This window comes from Heteronotia binoei, chromosome 10, assembly GCF_032191835.1.
Source record: "Heteronotia binoei isolate CCM8104 ecotype False Entrance Well chromosome 10, APGP_CSIRO_Hbin_v1, whole genome shotgun sequence".
Taxonomy (NCBI): Eukaryota; Metazoa; Chordata; class Lepidosauria; order Squamata; family Gekkonidae; genus Heteronotia; species Heteronotia binoei.
In genome coordinates, this window is record NC_083232.1 from 16551645 (window position 1) to 16568675 (window position 17031).

The window sequence follows — 17031 nt, forward strand, 5'->3', positions numbered from 1 at the left end:
ATTTAGCTTTTTCATCTGAGGAAGCCTCATTTTTACGCATGTAAAGAAACGCAGGATTAAATGACAAACAGAATTGTACATTAAAAGCAGTATGTAACTTCAAACGCCTCCTCTTCAGTTGGACTCATTTGGATATTGAATGTACGATATAGTTTTTCAATAGTTGGCTTGTACAGCTGCCAATTAATACAATAACAATTCTTATTTTTAATACAAGTGTGAAGCTCCTGGAATCTCGGCTGGCAGAGATTCCATCTAGCATCAAAAGCATCTGATTGTATGCAATGAATTCCCCATTCAGGAGGCAAATGAAGACAGGAAAAAAATAACTGATGCCTCAGATAAACGATACAATGTATTACTATTGTTTTAATACTATTTGACAACCAGATATTCATACACTGGCAACATTCTAGTTTTGATTGACTATGGGCCACTTTAATAATCATACTGCAAAGCCTATAAAGGTAGTTTACAGATCTTCCTTCAGTCCTGGTTTAGAATCCTGGTCTGTAGGGAAGAAATAATCTCCAATTCGTGCAGTGATCCTAATATGGATATCATGGCAAACTAGTTTGATTAAATGATTCAGAAAGCCTTCAACTGCACTGTGTGTGTAGGGAAGTAAATCTCAGTTTATCAGAGCTGGATGTAACCCAGGGGTGGCCAAACTTGCTTAATGTAAGAGCCACACAGAATAAACATCAGATGTTAGCGAGCCGCAAGACATGAGGATAAGATGTTTGAAAGCCACAAGGAAGGAAGGCAAATAGATGGGGGAGGAGCGATGGAAAGAAAGCAACTTTAACTTTAAATGAATTCTCCAAGCTACCACCTGGGCTTGGCTTGGAGAATGCATTTAAAGAGACAAATGCCTTCTCCAAGACAGCCAATCGGGGCTTCAAGAGCCACGAAATATATGTGAAAGAGCCACATGTGGTTCCTGAGCCACAGTTTGGCCACCCCTGATGTAACCTAAGCTCAAAATACTATGGAATATGAAATAACATGATAGAAGGACTATTTCTGTTGTTGGCATCAAACTATATATTATATTTAAACTCACTTTGCATTTCCAGCCATTTGTTGGTACAGAGTCCATAACTGGTTGTAAACAAAAGGTGTGATACCCTTTGTCACATGTATCACACACAAGCATCTTGTTGTCTTCTCCGGAATGCCTAAGAAAAGGGTCAGCAGTTTAAAACTTATTAGGCAAGAAATAAGAATACTCCTTAAAAATTGCTATCACTTTGGAGCAAAATAGCAGGGCACAAACACTAACATGTTGGTCAAAAGAAACAAGATAATTAAATGCTAGATTCTCCAACTAAAATACATCTTGTCCCCAGGGTTGCTCTAAGCTGAGTTAGGGTGAGCTAGTTCACAGTGTTTTAGCCTCTGGCTCACATATTTTTGTCTTAGCTCAGGAAAAATGGCCCCATAGCAAACTAATTTATGCAACTTTAATGCCAGTAGCTCGCAAAGTAGAATTTCTGCTCACAAGACAAGATACTTTAGTGGGAGTATTGCTTGTACTCCAACTAACACTATTCTCCTCTAGAAGAAAACACACGCTTATTATCCTATGTCTCAAGTCACATACCAGGTGCAATGTGGCAAACCACAACTTTGCACTAATATTGCAAACAGTATGCCCAGAAATATATTACAGAACAAGGAGTTCTAGTACTCAGTGTTTATGCTAAACCTGCCTTAGACTATTAGTGAAAATTGAAAGGAGAAGTAAAGATCTCTGAACCACACCCACTATCCCATCCCTATCTCTGAAGCCAATTTTATCAAGGAGTCTGCTGTGCAGGGGTTTGGCAAGGGAACAAATGGAATCCCCGATGCACTGTGGACCTCCATGCTCACTGATCACAAACCATCTCTGAGGTCAACAGAATTTGACAGATGGGAATTCACTAAGTCCACGTAAACTTGGATGGAAGAATTCCTATTCACCTATGTGGAAAATACTCATGTTGATTAGGGGATAGTGGAAAGCAAGGGCCAGTCCCATGTATATCCACTTCCCCCGCTGCCTTTATTTTCACTGTTCCCTCACTCTCTCCACTTAATAGAAAAGTCACAGCTCCTATTCTACTCTATATCCTGCCCAACATTTTAAAATATTCATACGCTAACCTTTCTCCATTCCTGCCTTGGGCATTGCCTTTATAACACTGTTTTCAGTTATTGCCCCACCCTTTCTTCCCTTACTTCTATTTATCAAGCCTTGGCACTTACCAGGTTATCATGAGTTTCTAGGAATGATTCTATTCTTCCTCATCACTTTCTGTGATAGTTAAATTTCCTAGTGTAGATGTTAGCGCAAGTATGGACTACATTCCAATGTCACTTACTTGCAGTTCTGGCACACTTTGCAGTCAGGACACTGCCAACCTGCCCGTTTGATAGGTGTCACTTGGATATCCAGGCACATCCCATGGTAATGCTGGCCACAGGTAGTACAAAAAAGTTGATCTAGGAGGTCTCCAGGGCTATCACACAATGCACAATTTGCTTCTTCCTTTGCTACAAATTAACAGTTTTGAATCACTTAGGGGGGGAAATTTGAACAAAATCCAAACAGATAAAGTTATAAATTACATTAACAACTTTATCTGAGTGTCATTCCAACATTTTTAAAGAACTGCAGTCAAGTCTACAAAATAATATAAAATAGAATGAAAAGACAAGTAGCTTCTGTATGAATATATGGAATGCATAATATGATTTCCTAGTGAAGTGCATACATGGATTGAATCTTTTATCAATGAAATTCTACCGTTAATTTCCTTACTTTTGGCAAATATATAATAGCAAGTATAACATTTATCCCTACAATAGCAGTATACGAAGAATGATGGGGAAGATGGCCAGAAAGAACGATATATCTTTCCCCATTTCTCACCTATTCTTTTGAAGGCCTGAAGGACATTAAACTGGGGAAGTGGGAGATTTCCTGCTATTTGGTGTTTATAATAATTGTAAAATGTCATGATGCAATGTCACCCCAGAGTTGAAAACAACTGGTGCTTGAACACTGGACTATCTTTACCCTTTTAGTCTCAACTATAATGGGCCAATAGAATGTTTTGCTGCACTGGAAAATTAAATTGTTAACATGTGGGTATACTCACTACTGCGGCAAATATATATATATATATAAAACAAAAATATTTTGGCTGAGTGTTGCACAAGTGCTACTATGCACAAGACTACAGCTTGTGTACTTCAGCATCACGAGACTCAATAAAATGTTTGCTTCAAAGAAAGCAATAGTGAGGTAGTAAACAGGCTGCGTCTAGATCAGTATATGTATGTATGCATATTTGTTTTCCTTAATATTATCCTTCATCCCTTTTCTTCTCTCACTTTTCTAAACCACTTTTACTGCAAATGGCAAAACACTCCTTTTAGAGCAGAATCTACGAAATTGTCAAGGATCAATTCCCACATACAAAATACTTTATTATTACACTATAGATCTAAGTCTACTGCTATTCATTATTAAAATTTGTTCATACATCATATATGCATATAGACCAACATGTAATGTCCATAGTCCAAGCCATACACTCCTCTCTTCTTCCAAAGGCTGTACTCCTTGCTGTTGCTTTTCACACTGCAGAAACCTTCCCTGCTCCCCCCTCTCACGCACACATGCTTTCTTCAGTCTTGGTAGACTGCAGACTAGGATGGGCAGCAACTCATTGAGCAGGATTCACAATGACTCAACTGTAATGCATGAAGGGATTTACAGAGATGGTGACTGACAGAGATGTGGTTAGCAGAACAGTCTCTGGCTGCCATTTCCTTAAATGATCAAACCCTAAAGACCATCCATGCAGGCAGAAGGTGCTAGCAATTGGGAGATGGACAAAGCAGGATTAAATTTAGTAGCCTGAGAAGGCACCAATCCAAGGGAAGCAAGGGGCCAAGTGAGGTCTGGATTTGGCAAAGAGATCAGATTAATTGAACGCAAGAGAGTACTAGAGGGACTAGTTTGAGAGAGAGGAAAAAGGAAAGGTTGGAAAGAGTAGAAACTGCAGATGATTAGAAGCTGCAGAAGCTAAGAAGGTTCAAGCACACATAATGACTTGAAATAAGTACCCAAATCTTTGGACGAAAGACCTTGTCACCTTCTTTTCTAAACCTGACTCCTGGTACTTACATCTTTGTGGAGCCTGATCAATGTGGTCTGGGCAAAGAAGGGAGAAGTGACTAAAATCCTGAAAAGTGCCTGCTCCAGCAGCACATGGGTAATGGTAGATCTGGGTGCATTTCTCTTCACAGCATTTGATAGTGGCTCCAAGGTGCTTGCAATATGCACATTGCTGAAAAATGCAACAGGCAATCATTTAGCATTAACAAAAATAAAACCAACTCCAAATTTCAAGACATTATAGCACTTCACAATTCATCCCTAATCTACTATAAAATAGCCATAATATTTTTAACAAAAGCTGTCATGCAACTTAAATGTCAAATATATCCAAGAACAAGTCTTTGAACCTTGCTGAGAAACTCTTTTTCTCCTTCCTCCATAAGAAGTTTCCCCTCTGGTGACCCTCTTAAGGCTACTCATAAGCCTTTCACTAACAACTTTTAGATAGGGCAGCTGCATAATCAAGAACCAGTGTTGTATTATATTCCCTGCTTTTCAATACACAGGCTGACTAGATGGATTGTTCACACAACCTACAGAATGCTTGTAGATATCAATATTTTCAGCCACTGATGTCATATTTATGATGATGGATATTAAATGTCATATTAAATATACATCTGTTCATTTCAATAATTAATCTTAAAATGTATACACTTTCATTATTTGTAACAAAATATTCCAGCCAAACAACAGATAAAACCTTATTCTGATAAGTGTGAAATGTTTTGCATTCTCACCAAAAGCTTAAAATATGGGTTGTTTCAATTTAAAAAAAAAAAGATAAAAACCCCATCTATTTATGTTTATGTACGCTGTTTTTAGGCTTACTGAGCCTTTAGTTTAGAAGCACTAACCCTTCAACTTTGTACTGTTTCTTCCTGAGGTTATCAACTAAGTGGTTTTGTCATCAATTTCACACAGGGGAATTACATAAACTAGATATCAGAATGAGAACAGTCTGGAGTAACTTGAGAAATGGTGCAAAAGCCCCACACATGTTGATTTACAGTATCCATGCAGAGAAAGGGGGAGAAGAGAAAACAGAATCCCTAACTACATTTAATTGAACCCTGAAGACACACGATAAAATTATGCTGGCAATTAAAAGCACTTGGCAACTAAAGAAGACACTAATTTTATGACCGATGTGGTATACATAAGCTGAACCAAATAAAACAAAATTTAAGGACACCAACATTTGTTGAATTTATAAAGCTGAGTGATAAAGCAGTGAGAAGTAATAAATCCCCACAGACAGTTTTTGTAACAGCTGCTAACTAGAAGGCTTATTTCTTTCCCCCACAACAGCAATGGCTTTTACTATAATACAAGAAGCTAAAGTAAGTTGTTATTGTAACTCAACCTGACCTTTGACAAAAGTTCATACAGCACAGGAACAAAATGTTTTTAAAGTTGCCCTACATAACAAGGTATCAATTTAGTTCTGAAGTAGGCAAATATTTCATAAGGTCATTTAAAAAAATGTCAATGCACATTATTCCATGCACTGACATGAATTTAAAAGTACTAGCGGATACAAAACAAATGGTACCCAATAGGTGCCTTGATCAAAGATCAGACAACACACTCTTCTTTTGCAAAATAAAAAAATCCCCATGATCAGAACAAGCATGTTTTAGTTGTTAATATAAAGCAATATAAATTTATTTTGTATTTTTTGTGTGTGCTTGTGCGTATGTGTGTTTGCACTGGAAGTCATGTTGACCTCTGGTAACTGACCCCTACTGGGGGCCTGGAGGATATTCAGAGAGGTGGCTGAATAGAGCCTGCCCCTGCCTCCCAACTAGGGTTGCCAATCCCCAGGTGGGGGCAGGGGATCCCCCGGTTTGGAGGCCCTCCCCCCACTTCAGGGTCGTCAGAAAGCGGGGGGAGGGGAGGGAAATGTCTGCTGGGAACTCTGTTATTCCCTATAGAGATTTATTCCCATAGAAAATCATGGAGAATTGATCCGTGGGTATCTGGGGCTCTGGGGGGGGGGTGTTTTTTGGGGTAGAGGCACCAAATTTTCAGTATAGCATCTAGTGCCTCTCCCCAAAATACCCTCCAAATTTCAAAACGATTGGACCAGGGGGGTCCAATTCTATGAGCCCCAAAAGAAGGTGCCCCTATCCTTCATGATTTCCTATGGAAGGAAGAAATTGAAAAGGTGTGCTGTCCCTTTAAATGTGATGGCCAGAGCTCCCTTTGGAGTTCAATTATGCTTGTCACAGCCTTGATCTTGGCTCCACCCCTAATGTCTCCTGGCTCCACCCCCCAAAGTCTCCTGGCTCCACCCCCCAAAGTCCCCAGCTATTTCATGAATTGGACTTGGCAACTCTACTCCCAACTAGGTATTTCAAAAAAGTCTCTCATCCAAGTACTAACCACAGTTGACCCTGCTTAGCTTCCAACATCTGACAAGACTGGACTTGCCTGGGCTATCCAGGTCAAGTCAAAGCAATATAAATTTTTGATAAAGTTTCTTAAATTGATGAAATTTTTACTTTATGAATATGCACTAGTTAGCAAATTTAAGACCAAACATAGTTTTTAAAATTAATTTATTCAAATGATAAATTATATTAAAAATGACTTCAACATCTTACATAGGTATACAGTAAACAACACTTGTACATATTGGTATGGATACTAACTCCTAGGTTAACTAGTTATATCTACATATTATTACATCAATGAGCTGTCTGAAGTATTTCTTGAATTGTAAATATAAGGCTTAGTTTCCTCCTAATATTTATCAGCTATAATACTGAAGTATGACAAGACAGGAAACTATTTGTCAAAAATGTACATTGTTAATTGGGATTTTTCGTTCCTTTTGCATACAAAGATACTTTATTTGCTACCATAGTATCACAGATTTTGTTGCACCAAGCTATTATGGTGAGAAGTTTTCTTTCATCTGTGTGCAATTTGTACTTTGGCTGCTATCAACAACAAATGTATTAATTCCTTCCTGATTGGTGGAATTTAGTTATATTCAATATATCCTAGAATTATTATCCTTGTCTGTAATGGAATGGAATATCCTGTAACTTTCTTGAAGTGATATTTAACTATGGCCCAAAAGGCCTTTCGTTTTCTACACTGCCACCAGAGTTGACAGCAAGTATGATTCTCATCATATTTTTTCCAACAAAGTGCTGGTGATGATTTATAAATGTAATTTCAGCAGTGTAAGATACCATCTAGACATAAGTTTATAAAACTTCTCTGTATTGTTAGAGTGCAGAAGTAAAAGGTGACTTCAGATGAAGGTAGGACCATATTTTAGGTTCTAAGGTTATAGCTATATCTTGTTCCCAGTTATATGCACAGAACTGACTGATGGATTGATTATATTCAATGCATAGGTTGCCCTTCCCGGCAAATAGGGCAGGATGGCTGACAACAGAATAAAATACAATACATTAAATTAAACACAAGTTAATAAAACATTTATTAAATTACATTACAAATGGCAAAAATAATTTCTTCAGTGGGGGATGGGGAGTATGAGAGTGCCAGAGTGCTCTGTGTACCTTCATTGCCTCAACTGAAGGCATTGCCTGGTGGAACATCTCTGCCTTATGTGCCCAGTGGAAAGGAAGTAAATCCCAAAGGGCATAGCGGTCATTCATGGGTTCTGCCACCTGAAGGAACCTAGACACTTTCAGAGGATAGAGATCACTTTTGCAAAAATGGGGGGTGGGATGGTATCCATCTTTTGAAATCAGTTAATTCCCTACAGATTTGTTTCTTAAAATTTGTGGCGTTGAACAGATGCTGAATTTATAAATACTATGGAATCCTGAAGTCCGGAGATTTTCTTGCAGGGCTTGCCGTGTAAGTAAAACTCCATGTTTAGTTATATTATGAATTCTGATTTCACTCATGTACTTTCCATGATTCATATGATTTTTGTGTTATACCAGGTGCGAAAATTTTTGGCCTAAAAAGGTCTGTCTGTACTGGGGAGATGTCAGTTGCTAATCTGGAGCAATCCCAAATGTTAAGCATGTTATTCAGAAATGCTGGTTCCACAGTGAACTGTAACTAATTTCCCCCTCATGGTTTTCACTTCAGTTCTTTATTTCATTCTTGGCTATTTGACATATTTTGCTTTGTCCAAGCATTCCATCTTAGTTCTGTCCTGTTCTTTCTCTCTAGTCCTTCTTGGTGCTATTTCTCCACTTCTGCATTTTGAGCCTCTGATCACTTTTCTGGTTGGATTTCACCCTTATTATTTCTAATAATAAATGAATCTTAAATAAGCATCTAGAAATTCAAAATGTAGTAATTTCTGTCCCATACTCAGGAGACAGGGGAAAGAAATGTGTTTAGTGATCCTGAAGTTTCTGGGGGCTGGTACTATAAGAACTTCAGGGCCTCCTTTCTATTCTGTTGACAATACTCTAAATCAGGGGTGTCAAACATGTGGCCAGAGGGCCAAATCAGCCCCCCAAAGGGCTCCTATCAGGCCCCTGAGCAACTGGCTATCATCTGCTTTCTTCTTCCTCTCTCTTGCTTTCTTCTGTGTAACAGCTTGCTTTGCAAGGCTTGCTCAATCGCATAGGAGCTACAGAGCAAAACCTCTATTTTCTCTGCTGGCTTGAGACCCTCCCTTGGGGACAAAGGGGGGGGGAGGCAGAGGTAGCTTTGCCAGGCTCCTTCAATCACACAGCAGAACTACTGAGCCAAGCCTCTCTTCCTCCTATTGGATGAGGCTCCTCCCCCTCCTAGTCCCCTGGGGAAGGAACCAGAGCTCTTTTGCCTAGTTCTATGGATTGCACAAGAGAGATACAAAGAAAGCACCATCATCATTAACAAAGCCAGAATGATACCCAGAGAAAACCTGTTACTAGACAGACCCAAAAGAGATAATAACAGAACGCCACAACTCTCAACTTAAAGCAGTTCAACGTATCATCAACAACTTACAACCTCTATTGGACAGTGACAACTCTCTTTCAAAAGTACTGGGGGATAAACCTTTTCTTGCACACAGACAGCCACCTAATCTCAAACAACTCCTCACTCACAACAATACAGCATCTCATCTGAGCACGGACACCGGTACCAAAGCTTGCAGTAAACCCAAGTGCCAACTTTGCTGCCACATACACCCAGACAACACAATCACTGGGCCTAACAGAATAAACTACACGATCTCAGGCTCATTCATTTGTTCATCTTCCAACATTATATATGCCATTATATGCCAACAATGCCCTTCAGTTCTCTACATAGGGCAAACAGGACAAACCCAACACCAAAGGATAAATGGACACAAATCTGACATTAGGAATTACAGAACTGAGAAATCTGTGGGAGAACACTTTAACCTTAAAGCATTCAATGGGTGACCTCAACGCAGCTGTTTTACTGCAAAGGAACTTCAAGAACAGAATGGAGAGAGAAATTGCTGAATTACAAATTATTATGAAACTTGGAACAAACACCTCTCCAGGACTGAACAGGGACATTGGTTTTTTACATATGCTAAACCCACTCTCAGTGAGTATAGCTAAAAATCCACAGTATTCCAATGTATTTCTCTTTTATAATAGTGTATCAGAATAATGTTTTATACTGACATACTCAAATAAGGGATATTGGTTATTTATCTCATTACACATACTCAACCCATTTTCATTTTATGTATTCTTGTTTTCTAATGGCAGACTAGAATGATGTTTAAAATGTATAGATTGATGTTGATAAGTTGATTCAGCGGACTACAAGTTGGATATACATGTCCTTTTGTGATTCACCTAGATTTGGAAAAAAAACATTTGGCAGAGAATTTTATTACCTTTTATGGCTATCCAGACCAAATGGCCTAGCCACACAGTTTTATGTGACCAGTTAGTTTGCCAGACTGCTTGTATTTCAACTCACAATACCTGATCCCCTCGTCTGATGAAGTGTGCTTAAGAGAGTGCACGAAAGCTTACGTTCTGAATAAAAATTGGTTGGTCTTAAAGGTGCACTTGATTCCTGCTTTGTTCTACTGTTTCAGACCAACACGGCTGCCCACTTGGATCTATTATCATTATTATTATTAGTTTATTTATATTCCACCCATTCCCCCATGGGGGCTCAGGGCGGAGTACATAAGAAAAAGTAATAATAAGACAAATAATCAAGAACAGCTAAAATCAGAAGACTGAGTGATGTTTTAAGCAAATTTTTTTTTTAAAAAAAATATTTAATTGTGTTTATCTGTGTTCTTTATAACGTCTATAATATCTCTGCTAAGAAAAAAAAAAGTAGTCCCCTGTGCAAGCACCAGTCATTTCCGACTCTGGGGTGACGTTGCTTTTACAACATTTTCACAGCAGACTTTTTATGGAGTGGTTTGCCATTGCCTTCCCCAGTCATCTCTGCTACCTAATCTTAAAATAGGTACACACATGGCCCAGCCCAACAAGGTTTCAATTATGTCAGATCCGTCCCTCATCCCAAATGAGTTTGACACCCCTGCTCTAAATGATGACACTTCAATGTAGCTAGTTCTACCAGACAGCAGTTCTGCCTTTCTGGTGTGAAGTGAACTGGAGTTAGACACATAATACTAGGCAGAAATCTTATGCAGAAATCTTATGCAGTTTGATTCTGAAAATTGTTATCCAAAAGCTAAACTAACAGCTGAAAAAAACGCCACTGAGGATGTTCTCCGCAGCTGAGAACGAAACGTCTGGAAGAAAAACTTTCTCCAGTAGAACATGGCACTTGAGCCCGAAAGATTCTACAAACCCTAATGATGATGCCAGCTGTGAAAACCTGAAATCTTTGATAGCTGAAAAAAACCTTGGGACCCGCTTTAGCCTAGATGGTCAGCCTAACCTAATTTCATCAAGCCATGGAAGCTAAGCAGGGTCAGCCCACGTTAGCACTTGGATGGGAGACCACCAAGCAAGTCCGGGATTGCTACATAGAGGCAGGCAATGGCAAACCACTTGTCTCTTGTAGTCTTTTGCCCAGAAAACCCTACAGGGACACCATAAGCCGGCTGTGCCTTGATGGCACTTTCCACCACCAAAAAGACCAATGTCCAAATGGTCAATACACTTCCATCAGACTATCCAGTGCTGCCCACAATGAACTGAGTAGGCGGAGCACAGGTCTGTTCTTTCAGCTTATTAGCTATGACTACACAAGGCTAAAGCAAGAGTTAGACCATCCCAACACTGTCAAAAATCTTTAGATTGTTACTAAGGAAAAGGCAGCAAACCATCAGCTAACAGAGGGTTGCTCACAAGTATTCAACAGTTTGCCAAACTAGAAGAAATACCAAATCAGTGCATACACAGATTATCTTAAGAGAAAGGTCACACCATGTCATGAACGTACTTCAAGACACCAACAAGAGCCAGCACCATTGGACAAAATGCCAAGACCATTACAGTATAACATAAAAATGGTGACTTCACTTACCTATATCAAAGTCTCTTTTGCACTCCTTTTCTAATGTCCCCAACCAGCACCTCCCAATTTGCTTTTACTTGATTAAATTTGGCACAACTTCATCATAAATTCTCTAAGAGCTAATCTCTTCATATTAAACCCAAAAGCAGTTAGATAGCAAATATTAAAATGACCAACATGAAAAACTATGTCATTTCTAACTTAATAAAAGATACTATAAATTTAATATGGCTGCTGCTGCTCAGCTTACTTTTCTTCAAACATTTATTTTAACAGTGCAATCCTAATAGGGTTGCCAGGCCATAGCTAGAAACTCCCAGAAGGAAATGGGAGGTGGGGTAGGGGCATAGTTTTTGCCGTGTTACTTCCAGTTTTGACCAGAAATGACATAAACATGTCCTGCAATGAAACTACCACCAAAGTAGCAAGATTTTGTGCAATGGCCAGCTCAATCAGGCAGAAGATTATAACCTCTTTTAAGAAAAAATAAAGTTAAAATATATTTAAGTTAACAATTTTATTTTCTTAGCACATATTCACAATAAATCCTCAGGTCTATACAGATATGTAATCAATGTATTTCTCATATATTAATGTACTATTATGTATTATTAACGCAGATGCAGTTTTAAATTCTGATCTTGGATTATAACAGTAAACGTGACTATAAGTATGTTGTCCTGACACCAGCATGCATTCCTTCCAACATATTGGGGCTCTTTAGCTTGGAGAAACGTTGACTGCGGGGTGACATGATAGAGGTTTACAAGATCATGCATGGGATGGAGAAAGTAGAGAAAGAAGTCCTTTTTGCCCTTTCTCACAATACAAGAACTCGTGGGCATTCAATGAAATTGCTGAGCAGTCAGGTTAAAACGGAAAAAAGGAAGTACTTCTTCACCCAAAGGGTGATTAACATGTGGAATTCACTACCGCAGAAGATGGTGGCGGCTACAACCATAGCCAGCTTTAAGAGGGGATTGGATAAAAATATGGAGCAGAGGTCCATCAGTGGCTATTAGCCACAGTATGTGTGTGGGTGTACGTACACACACATAGATTGGCCACTGTGTGACACAGAGTGTTGGACTGGATGGGCCATTGGCTTGATCCAACATGGCTTCTCTTATGTTCTTATTCTTTCTCACTGGTGCCTGAGGTGCTCCTGCCATTCCTAGATCTTGTGCTGAGTTAGCCTAAGACCACTGAAATTAATGAATTCAAATCGGAGCAACCTGCAAAGGATTGTGCTGTAAATCTAAAGAATAGTGGAATTACTGGGTTGCATTCTTCAGCTGTATTACTTGGATTCCTTTATCTGTTGGCCTGTTTAGCATACTGGCCCTCTTGGGTCACTAAACTAGGAAATGTATTCAACCTCTTAGCAAGTACAGTTCCACTTTCAAGTTTTAGTTCAGTTTGGCTCAGACAGTTCAGTTTAAAGTTTCCCCTATGATGTACTTTTGTGATTTTAATAAAATTATCTACTGGTTATGTGTCTTCTGTGCAGTCTCCCCCTTTTTCATATTTAACAGCCTGACCCAGAAATTTAAATTATTTAATTGTCATATAAACTTTCTGTATGTAATTCAATTATTTGGCCATCTTTAGTATTTGCCTGGGAAAAAGACCATATACATTTGCCAACTTTTTCTACTGAATTCCACAGAACATTAAGCCCATACTTAGCATAAGCCATAACTGTTAAATAAATGATACCCTTTTGATAAATATACAAAAACATTGATTTTCCAACCCTTTCACTATGTCCCAAAACAGATGTGCACAACTGCAAAATCCATTTCCTTCCTGGTTTATGAAGTGCAATGACATTTTTACAACGATGCATGATCCCCTCACCCAGGAGTAAAGCAAACCATAACAACACTTCACCATCTGTTTGTTAATTTTGCATTCAGTTAACTTTGCATTCCAAACTAATAATCATTTCTCTTTTAATACAGATTGTCCCACTGATAGACCATTTTAAAGGGTTTATATAATACTGGATAGTATATCTATAATGCTTCCATTATTCTTAATTATATCATATTCAATGCCACGGAACGGAAGATCCGTATTTATTCCCTTCTGGATTCTCCCACCTACTGTTACACATACCTTTGCTTTCTTCCCATTGACTCCTGAACCTCTATAACTGTCATATAATGCAAACAGAATCCTTCAAAAGCTTTCTTTAACGGCACTTCCACATGGAGGCTTTTTTTTTACATCTCTAGGACACTCACCACTGTCTGGCAAGGGATGGGACTGCAACAAGTATTTCAGCATTAATACTCTGACACTTTCGATAGGCAGGGTCTCTGAGGCAGTGCAAGAAGATCACTGTTTTATGCCACAGCTGTTAAGCTTATGGGATGATCAGGGCTGGCCCTGCCATTAGGCAAACTAGGCACTTGCCTAGGGCGCTGGCCTTCTGAGTGCCCCCCATGTGACTTGGTGACATTATCAGTGTGGTGGAGGGGGTGCCAGAAGTTAGATTTACCTAGGGTGCCAGACAGTCTAGGGCCTGCCCTGGGGTTGATGCAAGTTTCCACCTTCTTTCCTATACTGTTTAACATGTACATGAAACCATTGAGGGAGATAAGATGATTTGGATCATTACAGATCACCATCACTATTTAATTGTGAAGAATTATTTCACTATTTAATTGTGAAAAAAATAAAAAATAAAGATCATGAAGTTAGAAGAATCTCCTGTGCAGATTTCTCCTTAGTGATTTAATGAGATTTCTTACTTACAGGTATAAAACCACAAACTACATTTTCCCAGTCATTAATTAGCAACTGGTAGCTAACAAATGTATTATCTGATTTTATTGTGCTTTCCACGATTTTATGTATAAACATCAACCCAGCAATATATATAGCTTCAACAATATATTTTCTGATCAGCTATAAAGAACTGTCCGAGCCCGTTTCATGAAGAAGCAAATTAATGATTTTCATATATTACTGTGTACACACTTTTAATACTTTTGTAGGTGAAATGTTAAGCCCTCATATTAATGGAGAGGATCTTCCTGACAATACAATACAGTCCAATGAAAATGTACAAACCCATACTTAGGGGATGTTTCACTATTAAGTAATTCTCTTTGCTTTGAGATCTGCCAAAACTGATAATTTTCTGAAGTACCATACAGCCAAACCTGGGAAGAATTTTGGATGAAGTGGTAGCGAAATGTTAGCACAAAAGAAAAGAAAGTAGCCTCATGTAAAGAAAAAAAGCACATGCAAACAAAACACAATTTTGCTCCTATTTTCTATAACAAGAAGAAAAGTAGGCTTTTACATCCACACTTTTCTCTACCTTAAGGAATCTTGGAGGAGAATGAGGAGAAGATTGGATTTATACTCCACCCTTCACTCGGTGTCTCAGAGCGGCTTACAATCTCCTTCCTTTCCTCTCCTCCACAACAGACACCTTGTGAAGTAGGTGGGGCTGAGGGGGGGGGAAGCATTAAGAGAACTGTGACTGGCCCAACGTCACTCAGCTGGCTTCATGTGGAGGAGCAGAGAATCTGTTCTTCAGATTTGAGTCCATCTGCCACTCTTAACCACGACACCATGCTGGGTCGCTAAGCAAAAGAATGCCAACTAAGTTCAACGGTTCTCCATTTTGTGTTTGATGCGTGGCCTCTTGTAGAATGCCTCCTTTTACTTTGGACGGACTGTCCTTGTCCATTTCATCATACTCTCCTCTTCCCAACCCCTTCAAACTAGCTAGGACTGAACACATGCCTAGAAATACCACACACAACAATATAGTTACTCTCACAATCTCTTCATCACCCCCATATGAAACGATCTTAACTTGAGCCTGACCATGAGTCTACCTACCCCAGTCCACCTGTTACAACTGGCAGACAGTCTCCTTTGTCTCAGGCAGACGACTTTCCAACTTTCCCAATGACACCTCCCAAGATCCTTCCACAGGGGAATGGTGAGGACTGAATGTGGGTCCTTCTACATGCACAGCATACAATATGCTGGCGCTGGATGCTTAATTGTTTTAGACGTTTAATGCCAGATTCCAGAGACTCGAGCAGCGGTCAGCGATTTAATGCTAGGACCCATAACTGAAAAGAGGTAGTAATACTGTAACCTTGTTTGTCTCCAATTAAAAAAGTGAAATGAAGTGGACAGAATACCAAATTACCACACAGTGCTTAATAAGGTTGACATTTTTGTGGCAGACAAAATAAATGAACTGCCAATGTTAATGTACATAACAGATCCAAATAAAATTAAAAGAATGTGATTATTACCCCCTTATACTGATATGCAGTGCCTGGTTTCTAGCTGTACCTCACCAGTCTCCTGAGTACTTTGACCTTTTTGTTTTGCAGATGAGTGAACACTACTGCCAGGCCCGACCTTTTCTAGGGGACTTATCCATCATAATAGTCCAGATCTGACAGTGAACAAATATTTTCAAAGTACCCAACACACAATCTGATGTGATAGATGCACAGTCTACTTTGATATTTTCTTCTATTTTCTGTAAATCTGAAAAGCTCTCTTGCCATAATCAACACATTTATACTTAGTAAAGAATACAATCATTTAACGCTGCAGCAGATGTGGCTCATGGGCATGGCACACCTAAACCTGCACTAGATGCAGATGCTGTGGGGCAAAATAATCAAGCCAAAGGTCTGTTTTCCACTCATGTAGGTCGGTCTGCACTGGATGTCAATGCGTGTGGACAAGCCACACAATATGCACACATACAGGTGTGGATTCACTGAGACATTTTCAGGTACAGATTCTCTTGTGTACCTTAGTAGTGCAATGCTTCCTTTAATACTTCCAGGCAGTTTAGATGCCACCATGCATCCCATCTAAATCCAATTTGTATCTCAATACAGGCAGAAGCATGCACCCTACTTAATTGCAAGCAGTTTCCTCATGAGTAGCAGTTTCCAATGCAGGCTGATTGCGTTCTATAATTTAAGTTTCTATTTTGCAGCTCCTTCAACAACAACAAAACAATGAAATGTCTTGCTGCATGGGATATTCTCTAGATAAGGGCCAATATTTAGAAAAGGGTTTTACTTAAGCACTCAATATGTTGCTATCTTACAAATTCTGGAAGCAATCCTGTAATGTAGTCCAATATGTTACGTGGGAGGGGTTGGTAGAAAAAGACAAGCAGGGACTCATTTGCATATTAGGCCACACCCCCTGACATCACCATTGTTTCGCACGGGGCTTCTTTTTGTAGAAAAAGCCCAGCAGGAACTCATTTGCATATTAGGCTACACCCCCTGAAGCCAAGGCAGCTGGGACTGCATTCCTGTGTGTTCCTACTCAAAAAAAGCCCTGATGTTATGGATGGAAGAGATGAGTTTGATGCTAATAGTGATTTTTCTAAGTTTGTGATTGAACAACAATTT

General features: G+C 39.2%; 1 protein-coding gene across 6 annotated transcripts in view; it reads right to left on the reverse strand.

Moving 5' to 3' along the window:
• KMT2C (lysine methyltransferase 2C) overlaps positions 1-17031 on the reverse strand; it is a 247842-nt gene that overhangs the window by 104257 nt on the left and 126554 nt on the right. For all 6 annotated transcript variants that reach the window (XM_060248021.1, XM_060248022.1, XM_060248025.1 and 3 more), the window contains exons 7-9: positions 4184-4346; positions 2370-2541; positions 1067-1181 (exon numbers count right to left, since the gene is read on the reverse strand). In XM_060248021.1, coding sequence (XP_060104004.1) covers positions 1067-1181; positions 2370-2541; positions 4184-4346 — 450 coding nt within the window. The remainder of the gene's footprint in view (positions 1-1066; positions 1182-2369; positions 2542-4183; positions 4347-17031) is intronic.